Source organism: Octopus bimaculoides, chromosome 16 (assembly GCF_001194135.2).
Source record: "Octopus bimaculoides isolate UCB-OBI-ISO-001 chromosome 16, ASM119413v2, whole genome shotgun sequence".
In the NCBI taxonomy this organism is placed as follows: domain Eukaryota; kingdom Metazoa; phylum Mollusca; class Cephalopoda; order Octopoda; family Octopodidae; genus Octopus; species Octopus bimaculoides.
The window spans coordinates 45,836,665-45,854,736 of record NC_068996.1 but is presented as its reverse complement, the minus strand read 5'-3'; the positions used below and the strand labels follow the sequence as shown (position 1 = coordinate 45,854,736).

The window sequence follows — 18,072 nt, the reverse complement described above, 5'->3', positions numbered from 1 at the left end:
AGTACGATCGTTTCACAGTTAAGAGTAAAGAATACTCTATTCTGATCTTCAGCTAAATATTCTAATAAATTTGTTAATGTCTAAATAACTCACGTTAATTTTGACCATGCGACATTGGAATCAGTAGTTCTTTGGCTGCTATTTCTGAATTCTCAGTATGTTGGAGAAGCAGGTTACTGTCAATCCCTATATATTTATGATTATATATATATATATATATATACATATATACGACGGGCTTCTTTCAGTTTCCGTCTACCAAATCCATTCACAAGGCTTTGGTGGGCTCGGGGCTATAGTAGAAGACACTTGCCTATGGTGCCACGCAGTGGGACTGAACCCGGAACCATGTGGTTTGGTGAGCAAGCTACTTACCACACAGCCACCACTCCTGCGCCATATAAATATTTATCCATGATTTATAGCATCCTTCCAACTACAACCACCATCACCATCATGAACATTATTAACCATGGTAATTTTGTCATATTTACAATAGTGCATGAACCAAGTGAAAAATGGACATCACCTTCTAAATACTTAGGTTTATTGGACGGGTGTTCAAAAATTAATTGGTGAAAACTTGAGGACATTTTCCAAGATTAGTATTTTAAGTCGACTTACTTTGCTGCTTCGTTTAAGGATTTCATTTGATGCGGGAACAAGAGTAATCGTGGATTTCGTTTTTCAGCTTGCTGTAAAAGGAGAACATTAAGTTTAAAATAACTAATCCAACTTAATTATTATCACCATCGTCGCCGTCATCAGCGTTATAGTTATATCGATCTTCGTACACAAAGACTTACAGAAGCAGAAGGGTTAGTTTCAATCAAGTAATACCTTAGTTCAAATGTATGACTTTGTTCCTGTGTTAGAAACATTATTATTACTATTATCTTTATTAAGGCAGTAAACTAGCAGAATCGTTAGCACGCCGGGATGAATGCTTAGCGGTATTTTGTCCATCTTTCCTCATATTTCAGGCCTTCTGCTTTTAGTAGAAAGGATTATTATCATTATTAAAGCGGCGAACCGGCAGAATCGTTGGTACGCCTGGCAAAATGATTAGCAGTATTTCGTCCATCTTTACATTGTGGGTTGAAATACCACGAGGTCGAATTCGCCCTTCATCCTTCGGTGATGATAAATTAAGTACCAGTTGAGTTCTGGGGTTAATGTAATTGACTAGTTCCCTCTCCCAAAATTTCAGGCCTTGTACCCATAGTGAAAAGGATTATTATTATTGTTGTTATTATCTGAACATTGCATTTACAGAATCATTAGAGCGTTCCGAGTTCAAATGCTGCCGTTGGATAAACCCAGCATTATAGAAAGACAAAGGCCTTCCAGCCTTCTGGGTTTGATTAGAATAAAGAACCCGCTTAGTACTGAGGTTAAAGTTATCGACTAACTCCGTCATCTAATTTAGTCTTGTGGCTAACTTAAAAGCTGTTATTCCGTTAAAGGGAATAAGGGTTAGGGTTAAAGGTGGCCTGGTAAGATTAGTAATTTTAGTTAAGATGTCAACAGAAAGAGGTTTTCTTTTTTTTTTTTTTTACTTCCAATTATTCTATTCCTACTGGTAAAACTTACTATTTGGTAGACAGACATTCCACCCAAGGGCTAACCGACTACTGTTCGTCGTGTGTGGCATTGTTATCTAGAAAGTTCACGTCTATCACTAGCAGTTGTGAATCAGATGGAATTGATACCGTTAAGTAGTGTCATTGATATCATCCCATATTTGTATGATGCTTAGAAGAGAGTTAATGTGTGTGTGCGCGCGAGCGTGCGTACGTAAACAAGGGTGTACGTTTTCCTGTTGAAACATGCTTTGTGATGTGTATTCAGATTTAACTCTTATACATTGAGTGAGAGTAACTTATATTATAAATGCATATACACACGCTACTTTAGTCACTCACTAACACACACATATACACACAGCTGAAGAGTAAAGACTGATGTTAGGATAATAACTTTTCTTGTGACTATTTTTCCTGCCCTGCAAAGAAGATATTATCTCTCGACGACTTTTATGGACTTCTTTTGACATCAATGATGAACGGAAGTTTCCAATTTAGTTTTAGAAACATCTCTTTCCTCAGCCACAACTTTTTCTTTAAAACATATTTTATATCTTTTATCTTTTACTTGTTTCAGTCATTGCACTGTGGCCATGCTGGGGCAGCACCTTGAAGGGTTTTAGTTGAACAAATCAATCCCAGTATATCTTTTATCTTCGAATCACACAGACATTCCTGTGCCTATATATTTTATTTTCTACTTGTTTAAGTCATTAGACTGCGGCCATGCTGGGGCACCGCCTTGAAGGATTTAGTCAAACAAATCAGCTCTTTTTTCCCCTAAACCTTGAACTAATTCTATAAGCCTCTTTTTGAGGACGTAAATAGACCAACACCAGTTGTCAAATTGTGTGGGCGGGACAAATACAAACAATGGCGCGCGCAAACACACAATTCTTTTTTTTTTTATTATCAAAATTCTTTCGAGAAGGGAAATAAAGATTTTTTGATAGGATATTGAACTGACGCTTTGTGAGTTCAAATCCGTTGGTGTAATTTTCTTACGGCCTGTAGTTTATATAAAATTATCTTACTCTCTAAACTATTGATACAAGTATAATTACCCACAATAAAACAGTATTCTGTCCAGGGACACATGTTCAGCGCGTCATTTGCTTCATTCAATATAAGTCCAAACTATTCACTATGTCTATTGTTAAGGTTAAATTTCCCAAACTTTCCATGTCGTCAAGTAAAATCTCTCAACTAGTGAGTCATGGATGCCAGGCCGAGACTGATATACTGTTATCACAGTCAGACCATCAGAAAATTGGGCAACATATAAACAGGGAATCAGCAATTAGGCTCCCTGGCTACAAAAGACTGTTTTCCTAAGCTCTCTTCCTCTTAGACTCATATTGCCATTCTCAGTCATCTCTATCTTAATCGTTCTCAGATCTTTAGCCATTTCCCCTTCTACCATTCTCGTCTCTTTTTCTGTCTGTCTGTCTCCATCTGTCTCCCTCTGTTCCTTTTTAAATACACTTTGTTTTATCCAAAACATTACTCTCATTGTATGAACCCATGTTAATTATCTCTCTTCTCTACTCCACCGCCATCACCACCAGCGACCCGCAAAAAATTTATCATGTTCTAAACTTATTTTGGGGTGTATGAAGACGCGTAGTAGCTTGGTGGCTAGCGTATTCGGCTCGCGATCGTTTGGGCGTAAGTTCGATTCTCGCTAGCTCGTTGAGTTATTGAGCAAGATACTTCATTTCATGTGGCTCAGGTTCACTCAGCTGACAAAACTGATTTAGTGCCTGTATTTCAAAGAGCCAACCTTGTCACATTCTGTGTCACGCTGAAAATCCATCCCTGCTGTTAGTTTGTTTGGCCCTCAATTTCGAGTATTTACAGCATAAGTAGTAACAGTTTACTCTTTTGCTCCTTTATTTGTTTCAGTCGTTGGCCTGCAGCTAAGCTAGGGTACAGCCTGAAAGGATTTAGATAATAAAGTCGACCCCAGTGCTTATTTTTCAGTCTTGTACTTAATGTTTCTTTGACCAAACCGCTCGTTAGAGTAACGTAAATGAGCCAACAACAGTTGTCAAACAATGACACATGAGAACCAACAACACACACACACACACACACACACACACACACACACACACACACACACACACACACACACACACACACACACACACACACACACACACGCACGCGATGGACTTCCACGCAGTTTCTGTCAACCAGATCCACCCACGCAACATTGCTCGGCAGGGGATATGTTAAAAAACATTTGCCCAAATCGCAGTAGAGAGGGATGTATCTCGAAACTCATTTCTGCACCTATGCGCAAAAAGCTTAAGGTAAAGTCTTTGAAAAATAAAATAAAAAATAATCAATAAACGAAAATAATTTAGATAATGTAATAATTATTCAGAGCATTTAATATATTAATAGCAATAATGTTTTTGTCTCCGAATAACATAAATAAAAGCTCAAAAGGAAACTAATGTCATTTCTAAAACTAGCGATCCAAATATTGCTAAAATATGTTTAACACTTAAGGAACCAAAATCTAAAAAGTAATTGAAGTTCCTGAAACATCAGTGTATAAAAATATATAATGAATATCCAAAAATAGGGCTAATATAGCATACTTGACGTGAGCTGGTATATTTTGAATTAGTGTCCCAGATATTTTTAAGAAAGTGGTCAAACTTCGAAGGTACCAAAATCTGTGATATCCAGCGTAATTTCAGGAAGTAATATTGTCTATCGAGTTCGTCCTAGTTCTTTTAATCGCAATTATTTTACACCCACCAACCTAAACAAACAAACAAAGTAACCAGCTGAGTAACTAAGTAACCAAATAACAGAATAAGTGGCCAGCTAACTAAGTAACTAACCAACCAACCAACCAACCAGACAGCCAGCCAGCCAGCCAGCCAACTTACTAAGTAACCAACCAACAGAATATCCGCCCACATGCCCGCCAGCTCGCCGCCTTAATAATAATAATAATAATGCTTTCTACTAAAGGCACAAAGCCTGTAATTTGGAGGGAAGGGATGAGTCGATTACATCGACCCCAGTATACAACTGGTACTTAATTTATCGACCCCGAAAGGATGAAAGGTAAAGTCGACCTTGGTGGAATTTGAACTCAAAACATAAAGAAAGACGAAATACCACTAAACCTGTCACCCAGTGTGCTAATGATTTCTGCCAGCTAGCTGCCTTTATAATAATAATAATAATAATAATAATAATAATAATAAATCCTTTTTTCAGGTACAAAACCTGAAATTTTGAGGGATTGGTTAGTCAATTACATCGTTCCCATTACTTGATTCTTACTTATTTTAAAGACCGTGAAAAGATGAAAAGCAAAGTCGACGTCCGCAAAATTTAAGCTGATAACAAAGACGGACGAAGTGCTGCTAAGCATTCTTTGTCCAGTATGTTAACGCAATAACACCAACCCATAATCACTGCATCAAGCAAGCAAGCAAAAGAAGAAAAAGAAGAATATTAAAAACGAAACAAAACAAAAAGGTTACAAGAACAGACATTCTAAAGAAAGTGGAAAAAAAAAAAGAAAAACAACTAAAAGGAAAAACAGCATAATGATAAAAGCTACAAAACAAAGTAAATATGACCGACCAGCCTGGTGGACTTCACAAACCGGTATGGCATTTGATTAGTACCACGTTTTGTCAACAGGGGGTGCGCTGGCACAATGGCATCAGGGTTAGGGTTCCAGTAAGAGAAGGGATATGTATGTAAGGTGGTGGGCGGATTTGTATGTGCAGTGAATTGCTGGGAGAGGGTTAGGGTTTTAGAGTCGGCACCGTGGAAGATTTGGGAGGCAATAACATAGTTTCGTCCTTCGCACTCTTCTCCTTCTTCTTCCTCCATTTTAAGACTATGCTAACACTAACACTGTAATATAACATTTATTCTTACTGCAATTGCATCTCTTCCTCTTTCTCACTTTTCTTTTATTAGACAGAGAGAAACAGATGATAGACCGATCTAGATAGAAATGGTGAACGGAGAGGGAAAGGGGGGGAGATAGAAAAGGAGCGAGTCAGTATATAAAGATGGATGATATATTTTGTCATTTCAATAGGAAATGGGAATAAAAAAATTCAACGATGTGGAAAGAAGTTCGCTTCTCAACAACATGGTTCCGCCTCACTGTTTGACACGTTGGGCAAATGCCTTCAACTATGGCCACAGGCTGACCAAAGTCTTGTGAGTGGATTTCCTGACTGAAACCGAAAAAAACCTATCGTATACAACTTGTTACCACACGACCACGCCTGGTCAATGCCTGTATAAAATATCTATGTGTGCGTGTATACACACATACATATCTCTTTCATTGACTTCTCGGGAATTAGCTAATAGTAAACTGCGTGTATATATTTTCAGAACATGCTTTGGTGTATTCTCTTTGCGTACATACACTCGCATTTAAAAAAAAAAAACTGTATTATTGATCATATTTTTAAAGTTATTAAAGCTTTGTCGATACTAAGGTAACGTACAAGGCGGCGAGCTGGCTGAGTCGTTAGCACGCTGGACGAAATGCTTAGTGGTGTTTCGCCTGTCGCTACGCCCTGAGTTCAAATTCCGTTGAGGTCGACTTTGCCTTTCATCCTTTTGGAGTCGATAAATTAAGTGCCAGTTGAGTACTGGAGTCGATGTGATCGACTGTCCCCACCTCCCCAACAAAATCCAGGCCTTGTGCCGATAGTAGAAAGGATACTAAGGCAACGAATGGCGGTGAGATTAACAGAAACGTTAGCATTCCGGGCAAAATGCTTAGCAGCATTTCGTCGGTCTTTACGTTCAGAGTTCAAATTCTGTCGAGGTCGAATTTGTTTTTCACACTTCCGGAGTCGATAAAATAAGTGCCTGTCATGTAACCGACCAGCTCCCACTTCCAAAGTTTCAGACCTTGTGCCTTTAGTAGAAAAACTATTAAGGCAACGTAGATATTACTTTGTCGTAATCAAAGCGTTATCAAACTAGTTATCAAAGCGAGGTTACTATTTTAACAATATTTCGGTACAATATTTTTAAGCACACTGTTCTAAGCATTGCACGTATTCATTCAAAGGGTAATACAATTTTAGATACACGATACGTATGAAAAATATTAGAATGGCTATGGGTGGCTGGCTGGCTGGAACGTCTTTTGTTATAGGCTTATTCTATCAGTGCTGATAAATTTGGACGATCTTCAGAGTAAAAAAAAAAAAATAATAATATTGATCTTCCAGGCGTAATTTGTTTGAGACAGTGAAAGAGAAAATAGAGTAATAGGGTTAATGAATTGAATGTAAGAGAAAAGATTAACGGAAAAACAGAAGGGATACATAGAGATTAATGGTGGAGAGAGAGAGAGAGAGAGAGAGAGATAAAAAGATTAAAGGAAAATTTATTTACCATTACAACATAATGCATTAAAGTCATTCTTGGTTTGTTGGCCCTAATTTCTGTAACTTTTAAGAGGGAGTTCATTTTGAAACCTGCTGCATTTCCTGCATAATTACCCTGAAATATATAAACGATGTTACTAAATACTACTGGCATACAAGTGAAATGGACAATCTGGAAAACCACTCGGTAGCCTCCGTTCGTTCGTTCGTTCATTCACACACATACATAAAAGTATTTATGCAATAAATTGGTTTAAAATTGCTTAGATTATTCGAAACCGCTGTGATGCAAATGGTTACAATGATATAAATCGTATCTTATTTTGTTTTAAATATTCTGTATTTTTACCATGCCATACAAATTTTTTTTTTGTCGAATCTTTCCGGTAGCTGTTACAGATTTGGAAAATTTAGAATTAAGTGAAAATTTTCAAATTTGGCATATTGATGTTATCTTTTACTCTGAATCCGAATTTTGGAATCATTTTTTCCAGAAGAAATTTAGAAAAATGCTGAAGAGGTTCAAAGTTACATAATTCCTACCCAATCATAAAACAAGAATAGAAAGCCGGCATTTTCTGCGTGATAGCTGTCTGCCACAGACGTGTGGTGATAGTGGTTGTGGCAGTGAAAGCGTCACAGTCGAATGAGTACATCACCCTTGTTATAATGAAAATAGGACAGACTACAATTTTGCTTGTTACTATGGAAACAGACACCAATGTGAGATACAATCATATTGTATAATAGTGGCTTCCGATTGGTTACAATCACCCAAAATTTTCACACTTTAAAAGCTATCAACTTTTTATTTATTAATTTATGACAAAAAGAAATTTCACGTTCATAATTAGCATACAAAACTAAATCGGTATAACTAAATTTGAAAACAATTGGAACAAAACTGAGAAATGCCAAAAAAAAAAAAGCAAAAAAAAAGCGAAATCTATGACACTAACCGAAAAAATCTTAACATATTTTACTCTGCTTAATCGTAAATGAATTCAATTAAAAATTGAAATATAACATGGAAATCACATCAATGTATTTGATAGCTTTGGCATAAAATCGAAACCCTCTACACTGCATTGATATCTTTCCTGAAGCGATATCTCTTGTCTCGAATGGTTAACTCGGCATCAAGCTATTATGCGTTCTAGCTGCTAAATTATGATCGATCCACTTAGTAAGGTCGATTCGACAGGTCGAGTCGATGAATTCGAGACCAATACTTGATTTGGTATCAACACCAAAAGATAAGCATACGTGTGTGTATACACAATGCTTACATACATATGGTCACGCACATATGCATATACATGGTGACGATGGCATTTTCTTCGTGTTCGAAGGTCATGAAGAAGAGAATCACGCCCTCCGGAGGTTATGTAAACCGATCCTTGACACTGCAGGGCTTATTTCTCTGACTGCGCGATCTGATTCCAATCTTTAGACCAGAAAGTCTGGCTACAGTGACTCAGCAGACTAAGATTGTTAGGATGACCAGAAAGCTGTAAGTTTTATGTTGGAGTAGTCTTCTCTCAATTTGCATACATTTAATATACTCAGATTAATACAACAATAAATTTAACTTACCGAATTCAGATAATTTCCAGCTACTAAAACCATGTAAAGAAGTTCACGAAGTTCATGATTTTCTTTCATATCTGGTGGGGAAAAAAAGGTGGCAAAATACTGATATATCTAAATTATAGTTAACAGAATTTTACAGTTTGATAATTCACTTAGCTAATATCCACTCACATGATGTTTGAGAGGAAAAGAAAAAGAAAAGAAAAAAATAATTAATGACAAAAACAGAATTTTGAAAAAAATATCAGTGACGATGTTTCCATCACATAGAAACAATAATTTGAAATAAATTCTACAAATGAAAGTGTCCCGGTACAAGGTTTATATAATTCTAATTATATATATTAGTCACCATGTACAGCAAATATAATATAGTTCGTTGTTAAATTATCGTTGGCACTATAAAACGAATGGGCCGTTTAGTTTGCATACTGTGTTAAACGAGTATAGTTTCTTATCGGAATAATTCTAGTTATTTTTTTCCTTTATTCTTTAACTTGTTTAATTCATAGGACTGCGGCATGTTAGGGCACTTTCTCGATACCAGCGTCTTTTTTAAGTCTGATATTTATTCTATGCGTCTTTCTCGCTCTTATTTAATTTTTTGTTTTTGCCGAAACACAGACACGGAAACATAAATAAACCAAGCTTAGTTGTAGAAAGCAAGCAGAAAGACGCACAAATACGTATTTTCTGTCCTTCAAATTAACTCAAAAGACATTGGTTGGCCCGAGGTTATAGTAGAAAAGACTTGATCAAGTGCCATGCAGTAGGACTGAACCTAAAACTGTGTGGTAGCGAAGTCAATTTCTTAACCATACTACCATTAGCTTGTCCGAAGTTAGTAAAGTATGTATATACGAAAAAAAAAACAAAAAAAAACTAGAAGTTTCTAAGTCGTAAATGAGTTGAATTAAAAACTGAAATATGACATGGCAATACATCAATATATTTGATATCATCGCATAAAATCGAAACTCTCTAAATTGCATTGTTAATATTCCTGAACCGGTTTCTAATGCCTCAAATGGTTAACTCGATCGCAAGCTATTATGCGTTCTAGCAGCTAAATTTCGAAGGTCTAGGGAAGCCGTGTTGATCCAAACAAATGTCAAATGCGTTTTGTTTGAAACTGAAGTAGCTGGTTATACAACGTTGTGGCTATTTCACAAAGGAAAAGTATACTTCTTTTGAAACAACCACCACATAAAAATAAATATCCATTTATTGACCAAAAAATTAATTCCATTATTAGAAACGATTGAAAGTTCTTATTTTGGAAATATATATTGATGTTTGCCAAACATGTTCCCGTATTCTCCCTATCAGCAAGAACAAACCTCAAAATACCATCGATTTTCTTATTAGCAGCAATAAAAATACACTTTGTACGGGAATTTTATTTTTGTGTTTGTTTCCGCAAAAACTTATATGGTGCTCTGAACTAAAATCAATATATTACTGGTACTTCTTAATGACAGACGGAAAATATGGCTGAAACGGATTAGGTTCGAGTATTTCAGTGCTCAGACATTGCAAACAAGAGAAACCTTTACCAGGGGTAAGTTATAGAGTATGAGACACTATTTACATTTGATGGGTATTTGTCCTCATCTTGTTTGTTGTTAACACAATGTTTCGGCTGATATACCCTCCAGCCTTCATCAGGTGTCTTGGGGAAATTCCGAACCTGGGTTCTCATTACTAAGGTATTTTCCGATGGTGTTATTATTATTATTATTATTATTATTATTATTTTTCAGGTCACTGCCTGGAATCGAACTCGGAATCTTTGGGTTAGTAGCCCGCGCTCTTAACCACTGCGCCATATGCCCACGGGCATATGGCATAGTGGTTAACAACAAACAAGATGAGGACAAATATCCGTCAAATGTAAATAATGTACATAATTCTTCATCTCTTAAATATAGAAGAGTATGAGACGTTTTGGCACATATTTTGGCAAACTTAATTGGCATTAAACATTGTAAATGTTTCAGTCGTTCTCTCTTTCTTTTTATTTGCGTGAATCCATTTCTCTTTGTGTGAGGAGAAGGAACGTGTTTATGTCAATTGGGTTCAGTTAATAAGATGTAGCATCTCTCTTTCCCTCTCTTTCTCTATCTGTATGTGTACATTTCTGTGCATGTGTGTATCTGCCTCTAGTGCCAAAAAGAACTACCACTAAAACAAGCTGTATGTCCCGTCAGCTATGCCAGAGCATCAACGTCCAAGTAGCTGCGCCCAGTGGTCTTATTCCAGCTTTAATTGTCTAGATAAGGTGTAGAAGCTTTGAGAAGGAATGGAGAAATCTTGAGTGTTACTAATGGAATTAGTTTAGCTGTGGGATGCTGGACTAGATTTTCGGAATATATTTTTCTAAGTCTATATCTTTTACAGGGTGCAAAAATATCTAAAACATAAATATCTATTTAGTTTTTTACTGATACAGAATATCTATATTAGGAAGAAAAAAAAGGAACTTACCAGTAGCTGTTCTTATAATTGAGTGTAAAGATGGTTTCACACATTCCATCTCGCTACCAAATTCTTGACGTATTAAAATTCCTTCTATTCGAACTCGGTAACTTCAAGTTTAGAGAGAGAGAGAGAGAAAGAGAGGGAGAGACAGAAAGATAAATAAATAGTTTTAAAACATCTGAAATTTGCGACAATTTTACTAAAAGGTACATATAAAATAAAGAAAAAAAAAACTGAACAATTTTAAAGAAATTACGATATATGTAAACAAACAGAATTTGCTTTTTTAGAAGCGTTGAGTTGTATTGAAATATACAGATATGGAAATATTTCATTCTCAAACGCATAATAATAATAATGCTGAATAGGACAGAACATCCTTATATTGCAGAAAAATTTATTAGCGGCCTATTTATGCTATTCAGCATTATTATAATGAATTGTAAAGGAATTTTGATGAACTTAAATGAAGAGAAATTCATAACATTAGTTCTGACCAGTAGTGCTATCTGCTTTACATTTCATATAAACGCACACACAACACCGAAAGTATGCTTTTGCGAGAGACTTTTAAATCAGTAATTTTCCTTGTGCAGGATTTAAGTAATAGATTCTATTCTGGTAATATACTTCATAACAGAGAAAGAATAATATAGACTAAAACCTTGCTTAATACTTCATTAAATCACTTTGGTGCCAGAATCCTGTTGAAACAAAAGTAGCTCTTACTACCCAAAATCCAAACTTCACACCAACGTCATTTGAAAACCCTCTGGTGTCAACCTAATATTTGGTATGTCTACGAGCAAAAATCTTCATGGAAAACTGTTTCAAATTTTGACACAAGGACAGCAAGTTCGCAGGGGAGTGTAGGTAGATTATAACGACACCAGTACACTTATTTCAACGCCCTCGAAAAGATTAAGGGCAAAGTCAACCTCGGCGGAATTTGAACTCAGATTGTTAAGACGGACGAAATGCCACTAAGCATTTTGTCCAACTTGTTAACCGATGCTACCAGTTCGTCGCCTTTACCAGTTCATATACTACTATTATATCATACACACACACACATGTATGTGTGTGTTTATGTATATGTGTGTGTGTGTGTGTTATCGCATGTATGCATATGCACATGCGTGCGCATGTATGTGTACTGCGTGTGTGCGTGCATGTGTATACATGTGCACGTGTATGTGTTATTTCTTTACTACCCACAAGGGGCTACACACAGAGGGGACAAACAAGGACAGACAAACGGATTAAGTCGATTATACCGACCCCAGTGCGTAACTGGTACTTATTTAATCGACCCCGAAAGGATGAAAGGCAGAGTCGACCTCGGCGGAATTTGAACTCAGAACGTAGCGGTAGACGAAATACCGCTAAGCATTTCGCCCGGCGTGCTAACGTTTCTGCCAGCTCGTGTATGTGTGCGTGTATGTATGTGTGTATGTGCGTGTGCGTGTGTGTTCGCACCGCATTTCTTGCGGTATAAGATGCACGACTTTTTTACTCTCTGTTTCTAAATGTGTCCCAAAATACATCTGCGTCTAATACGGCAACATTAGGAATGGGAGACCGTGTGCTCTAAGTTAGGTAGTCGGATGAGCATGCATCCGCTTGATTCTCTAATTATTAATCAAATTACTGGAAACAAAGCCAAAATATCAGAGACGCTTTGCACAAACTAATAAAGAAAAAGTGCTTACAGTATATTGGCAGTTACGTGGAGAAGTCCCATCTCGTTATACTTTCTTTCCCGGCGTACATAATCCCACATCTGATGTTTCTTGCATTATTTAATGACCAGGTTCCTTTTATTCTTTTATTTGTTTCAGTCATTTGACTGTGGCCATGCTGAAGCACCGCCTTGAAGGGTTTTAGTCGAACAAAACAACCCCAGGACTTGTTTCTTAAACCTAGTACTTGGTCTATCGGATCCTTTTGCGGAACCGCTAAGTTACGGGGTCGTAAACACACAAACACCGATGGTCAAGCGAGGGGACGGTGGTGGTGGTGGGGGACAAGCAGACACAAAGACGTGCGCGCACGCGCGCGCGCACACACACACACACACACACATATACACGACGAGCTTCTTTCAGTTTCCGTCTACCAAATCCACTCACAAGGATTTGGTCGGCCAGAGGCTACAGTACAGGAAAGACACTTGCACAAGGTACCACTCAGTGGGACTGAATCCGGAACCATGTGGTTGGGGAGCAAGCTTTTTACCATACAGCCACTTCTGTCCCAGAAACATTTTATAATTATCTTCTGGGAAAATTCTTCAAGAAAGATAAAAGGAATGCTAAATTTTCATTTGCAAAGAGTGGATGTAAACAGAAGCACAGCTGTAATGCGCCATTTTGTGAAATGCTCGTGGTTACACAAGACATTACAAGTAACGTGAGTTTTACATCCTGTATGACAATTTTCATGACGAAAAATATAAATAATTATATAATTGATCTGAAAGAAGATAAAACTGGGGCAGTACTAGTATAACGTTGTTCATTTACGATAAAGTTATCTTTCGATACTTTTATTTCAGTATACTATTACAATATTGCGTTACATGTACAGAATTATACATTTCTCTATATAAAACCACTTTAAAATAGTTTCCAAGAAGTGTATAATGAAACATATTAAAAATACTTTTTTCCCCACAAAATATACTTGTAAAATAAGGGTGCATCTTATGCGAGATTGCCTTTTATATACTGGCAAATACAGTGTGTGTGTGTGTGTGCATTATTTTATTTGCTACAGTCATTGTACTGCGTCCATGCTAGCGCACAGTTTTGAGGTAAACCGATTGTGGTACTTGTTTCTAGTCTGGTGCTTATAAAATCCAATTCTTTTGACGAACTACTAGATCACGAAAATGTAAACGAACCAACACTGATCGACAATGGTTGGGGAAATATGTCCTTAGGCATGTGGTCAATAAATGCGAAGAAAAAAGGTAAAGACACTCAAAAGCAGCGAAATGGCGTTCATGAAATGAAAAGAGCAAGCGGCATAAAAGCAGGTCGTTTCTGTGAGAGATTAAGCTCTCCTTTTCAGCGCTATTCATTTTACACTAAAACATTCAGTCTATGCTTCATAAAACTACAAATTCATCTACAAACAAAATTTCTCCTGTCGCTTTTCTTTTTTTTTCATCACTATACAAACACACATTTTCGTTCCTTTGCACAATCAAACTTGTAAGCATATAAATCAAACTAAGCGATTCCTTTGATACATAATCACACTCAGAATATTGACAAAGAAAATATACTTCGGTAATTCGATCAGTCGCAGGAAAAATTGTTCGGCGTTTCCAAGCTTCGTTTTGTCCCCTTCATAACTTTTTAACATTTCAATCTGTAATTAAAAAGTATCAGACACTATATAAGTACCATTAATTTTCTCTTTCTCTCTCATATATATATATATATATAATGATTATTTACATTAGGTTACATCTAAGTTTATGATTGCAATGCTTAAAACAGTGACATGAAACTATTGGAAAAATCAAAAGAATACAAAGGATTCTTCAGTTTTACTTTTACTTAAAGGTGTAAAGATTACGTCTGTTCTGATGAATTTGAAGATTTATATAAATTTACTCTATACACATTCGGTGCTGTCAAAGCTATGGACATTCCCTTACAGTCAAAGCTATGGAATTCCATTTCTACCATAAATTGATCCAGAAACATAAATTATTAAATAATTATTTCAAATAAATAAACCGAGCCTTGGAATAATTAAACAAATTAGCCACTGGCAAAGATTTGGATAAATAAGATTATTTAAGCGGTTATTAAGAATCATTTCGGTAATTGATGGATGGATGAGTGGAAATATTGTAAGAAAAGATGGTTTCGATAGATACCTCGACAGTATTAGGAAGAATCTTCAGTAAGGACTTTAACTGTTCAGTACTGAACTTCTCACAAGATCCATTGTGTAAGTGTAGAAAAAATTCATCGAGAGACATTTTAAATTGCTTTAAGAAGATATTTACATTTAAACTTCGTCTGCTCTCAATTAGATTTATCTGAAAAGAAAATAGAAGGAACAGATTTTGTAACTACAATTAATTTAGTGCCAACGAAATGTTCTCTCTGGTGTCACTTAATTTCGCTAATACCATACAAATCTCAATCAGTCAGTCACACACACACACAGGTGCGCACGCGCTAAAAACAATAGCGTACATAAATTCCGCTCGTATTCAAATTTGAAACTTCTCGATAACGAAGTCTCAAAAGCACTACAGTTCTTAGACCTCACAGCGTAGGGGAAGTCTAATGGTTGTATCATTGTTTATCATGATAAGGATGATATTTTTGGCGACCCAAGAGGCCAGAAACCACACAATTCCTTCACCTATAGCTCACTACCATACCTAACTTTTGCCAGCTTCTGTCCTGAATTTCTGGCCGTGACATCTGGATAGAGAATTAACAACACTTCTCGTCTACAAGCTGAGATATCGAAAGCACAAATCAAAGCCAATTTCTTTTTTTTACTTTAGAATTGTGCTTTGCACATTGCATTCAACACTATCCCACTGTTTATGTGATAAAGGCTAAGCACCATTAAATTTCTTTTGATGTTAGAGGGGTCTTCCACGAACGATTACGAAAAAGAATAGGATTTAAACAATCATGAAGGTATTTGCAAACTTGCAATTCGACCCTGAAACAAAACAGAGTATTGTTGATGCAATTGTTGAAGACGACGTATGAATGTTCAGCTTTTTCGCCGAACGACCTGTACAAATGATTTGTTTATAATGATCAAATGTTCATGCTGCACATTAGCTCACACCTTGCATTAAATCGATGTTGTCTGAACAGGTGCACACAGGTATATCACGCGTCAGGTGTCAAAGTGATTACAGAGCAATTTGAGATGAAGTGTTTTGCTCAAAAACACAATGCACCGCTCGGTCTAGGAATTGAAATCACGATCTCACGATCGTGATTACAACACCCTAACCACTAGGCAATATTATTATTATTATTATTATTAATAATAATAATAATAATAATAATAATAATGATTTCCTTTATTGGCCACCAGGGCCCAAGACATGGAGGACAATATCGAAGGACGAGATACAACACAAAAAAAAAAAAGAAACAGACACGTGGGGTTAACATCAATCAAAGAGAAATACTACCACAATAAATGATATAACAGAGGATATATAATAGAAATTAAAGAAATAAATAGAATCCCCAATACCGGGGCAACCCATTTAGGGTAATCTGGTGTAAACTCCACACAAAAACCCCGGATTACTCTGCTGTCTCCAAGGCATTGGAATGTGCCCTCTCTCAGTTTCTTTCCTCCTGCTTAGAAAAGTATATTCAGAGTAGATCCATTCAGTCTCCACAGTCTTGCCACTGTCAATCACATTTTGATAGACACACCAAAAGGCAGCACCTCCCTCTCTACACTCACTTTCCTCTTCAAATGATATAATAATAATGAGCAGTGGCTCTCATGGCTTCCGATCTGAACTAACTGGAAGTGCTATCATGTACATTGTTTTGTCTTGGTATAAAAAGATGGGCTACAGCAAATATTCTGCTTAATACCACAGATTTGCTTGTCAGTTGTTTGACCTTAACCAGTTGAGCATGTCCCTTGGTGGCTGACGATATGTGCATCTCTGATCATGAACGGAAGTAGTAGGGGAGCATCATAGCCATGTGTTGAGAGGAATTCTTTGGGGGTTTTAATAATTCACCTTTGGAAACATGGGTGTTTCATTCAACATCCTTAATGTTTGAGGATTATGTTGCAACACTGAACTGGCGTTTTTATCTAATTGCCTTTGGAAAGAAGGATCAATTTTTTAAAAGTCGCAACTGAAAGATTCGCAAATTCGAAATAACTTCGTTATTAACCATTAGGTGTTACGCCTGCCATTTACTTATTTCAGCCGTGACGGCTTACTCACCTTCAGAAATATTAAGAAAACCAATGGGAAACTAAGTGATATCTGATCTTTTTAGAAATTGCAGCCGAAACTCTCATGTACATCTGCCGTCTTAAAAAGATTAAATATACAGGAGTGCAAGCATGACTGCGCAGTCCAGAAGTTCGCTGGTTAGTCCTGCTTGACCTACAGACACATCTTGAGCAAGTGTCTTCTATAGATTCAGGCTGACCAGTGCCTTAAGGAATTTTAAATTGGTAGACGGAAGCAGTAAAAAGGCTGTTGTGTATGTATCTGTTTACGTTGTTCTCTCTTGCAGAAAGACAGTCTTTGGTTATGTTTCGTAAACTGCTAGTTCGGCACAGATCGAAAGTGCCTGATGTAAAAATAATTGGCGAGTAGAGGTCGATATGACTGATTAAAAATCTTCAAAAGTAAGTGATGCAGAATAATTGCAGTCCTATAACTGAAATAAAAGTATATATATAGGATAAAGAGGAAAAAAATGGATGATCGCAGTTAGAATACCGCTGGTCATAGAGTCTCTTCTTAAAGGCTAACCTGGAGTTAAAAAACACAAAGCTGTGTTAAAAAAAAGAAAAGAAAAAGAGTTGGTCATAATTACCTCTGTGCTTTCTTTCTTAACAGTTTTGGATGCTTTTCCATTTCTTGAGCCTTTACCATGCGTCTTATCATTGTCGGGATGGACTTGTTCTACACAAAACAGTTCATCTATAACTTCGTAATCAACCTTAACCCCGTTGAAAAGCTTGGCCGCTTGAGCCCACAAGTTGAGACCTTTCATCACTTTATTTGCTGGAATTTTCTGCCATTGTAGAGGTTTTAATTTGTTTTTTGGCTTAGGCACATTTAGTTGCGGCAACGTGTTTGCATGGTTCATGTTAATTCCGAGTGTTCTTGGTGGTTGAGGGACTGATCCGCCACCGCCAATTTTTGGTGGAAACGGAATCTTCCCAGGGGGAGGGGGAGGTGCTGGAGGAGGACATGGTATACCTGTCGTCGCAAATGCGCTTCCAGGAGCAAATGGAGG

The 18,072-nt window shown here is 36.8% G+C and overlaps 1 protein-coding gene across 1 annotated transcript in view; it reads right to left on the bottom strand.

The window, feature by feature from the left end:
- The window catches only part of LOC106875212 (formin-J), a 190,854-nt gene that overhangs the window by 11,607 nt on the left and 161,175 nt on the right, over positions 1 to 18,072 (bottom strand). The window contains exons 6-12 of the mRNA XM_052973496.1: positions 17,647 to 18,072; positions 14,961 to 15,125; positions 14,358 to 14,443; positions 11,072 to 11,172; positions 8,588 to 8,658; positions 6,999 to 7,106; positions 625 to 695 (exon numbers count right to left, since the gene is read on the bottom strand). Of these exons, the coding sequence (XP_052829456.1) occupies positions 625 to 695; positions 6,999 to 7,106; positions 8,588 to 8,658; positions 11,072 to 11,172; positions 14,358 to 14,443; positions 14,961 to 15,125; positions 17,647 to 18,072 (1,028 nt within the window). The remainder of the gene's footprint in view (positions 1 to 624; positions 696 to 6,998; positions 7,107 to 8,587; positions 8,659 to 11,071; positions 11,173 to 14,357; positions 14,444 to 14,960; positions 15,126 to 17,646) is intronic.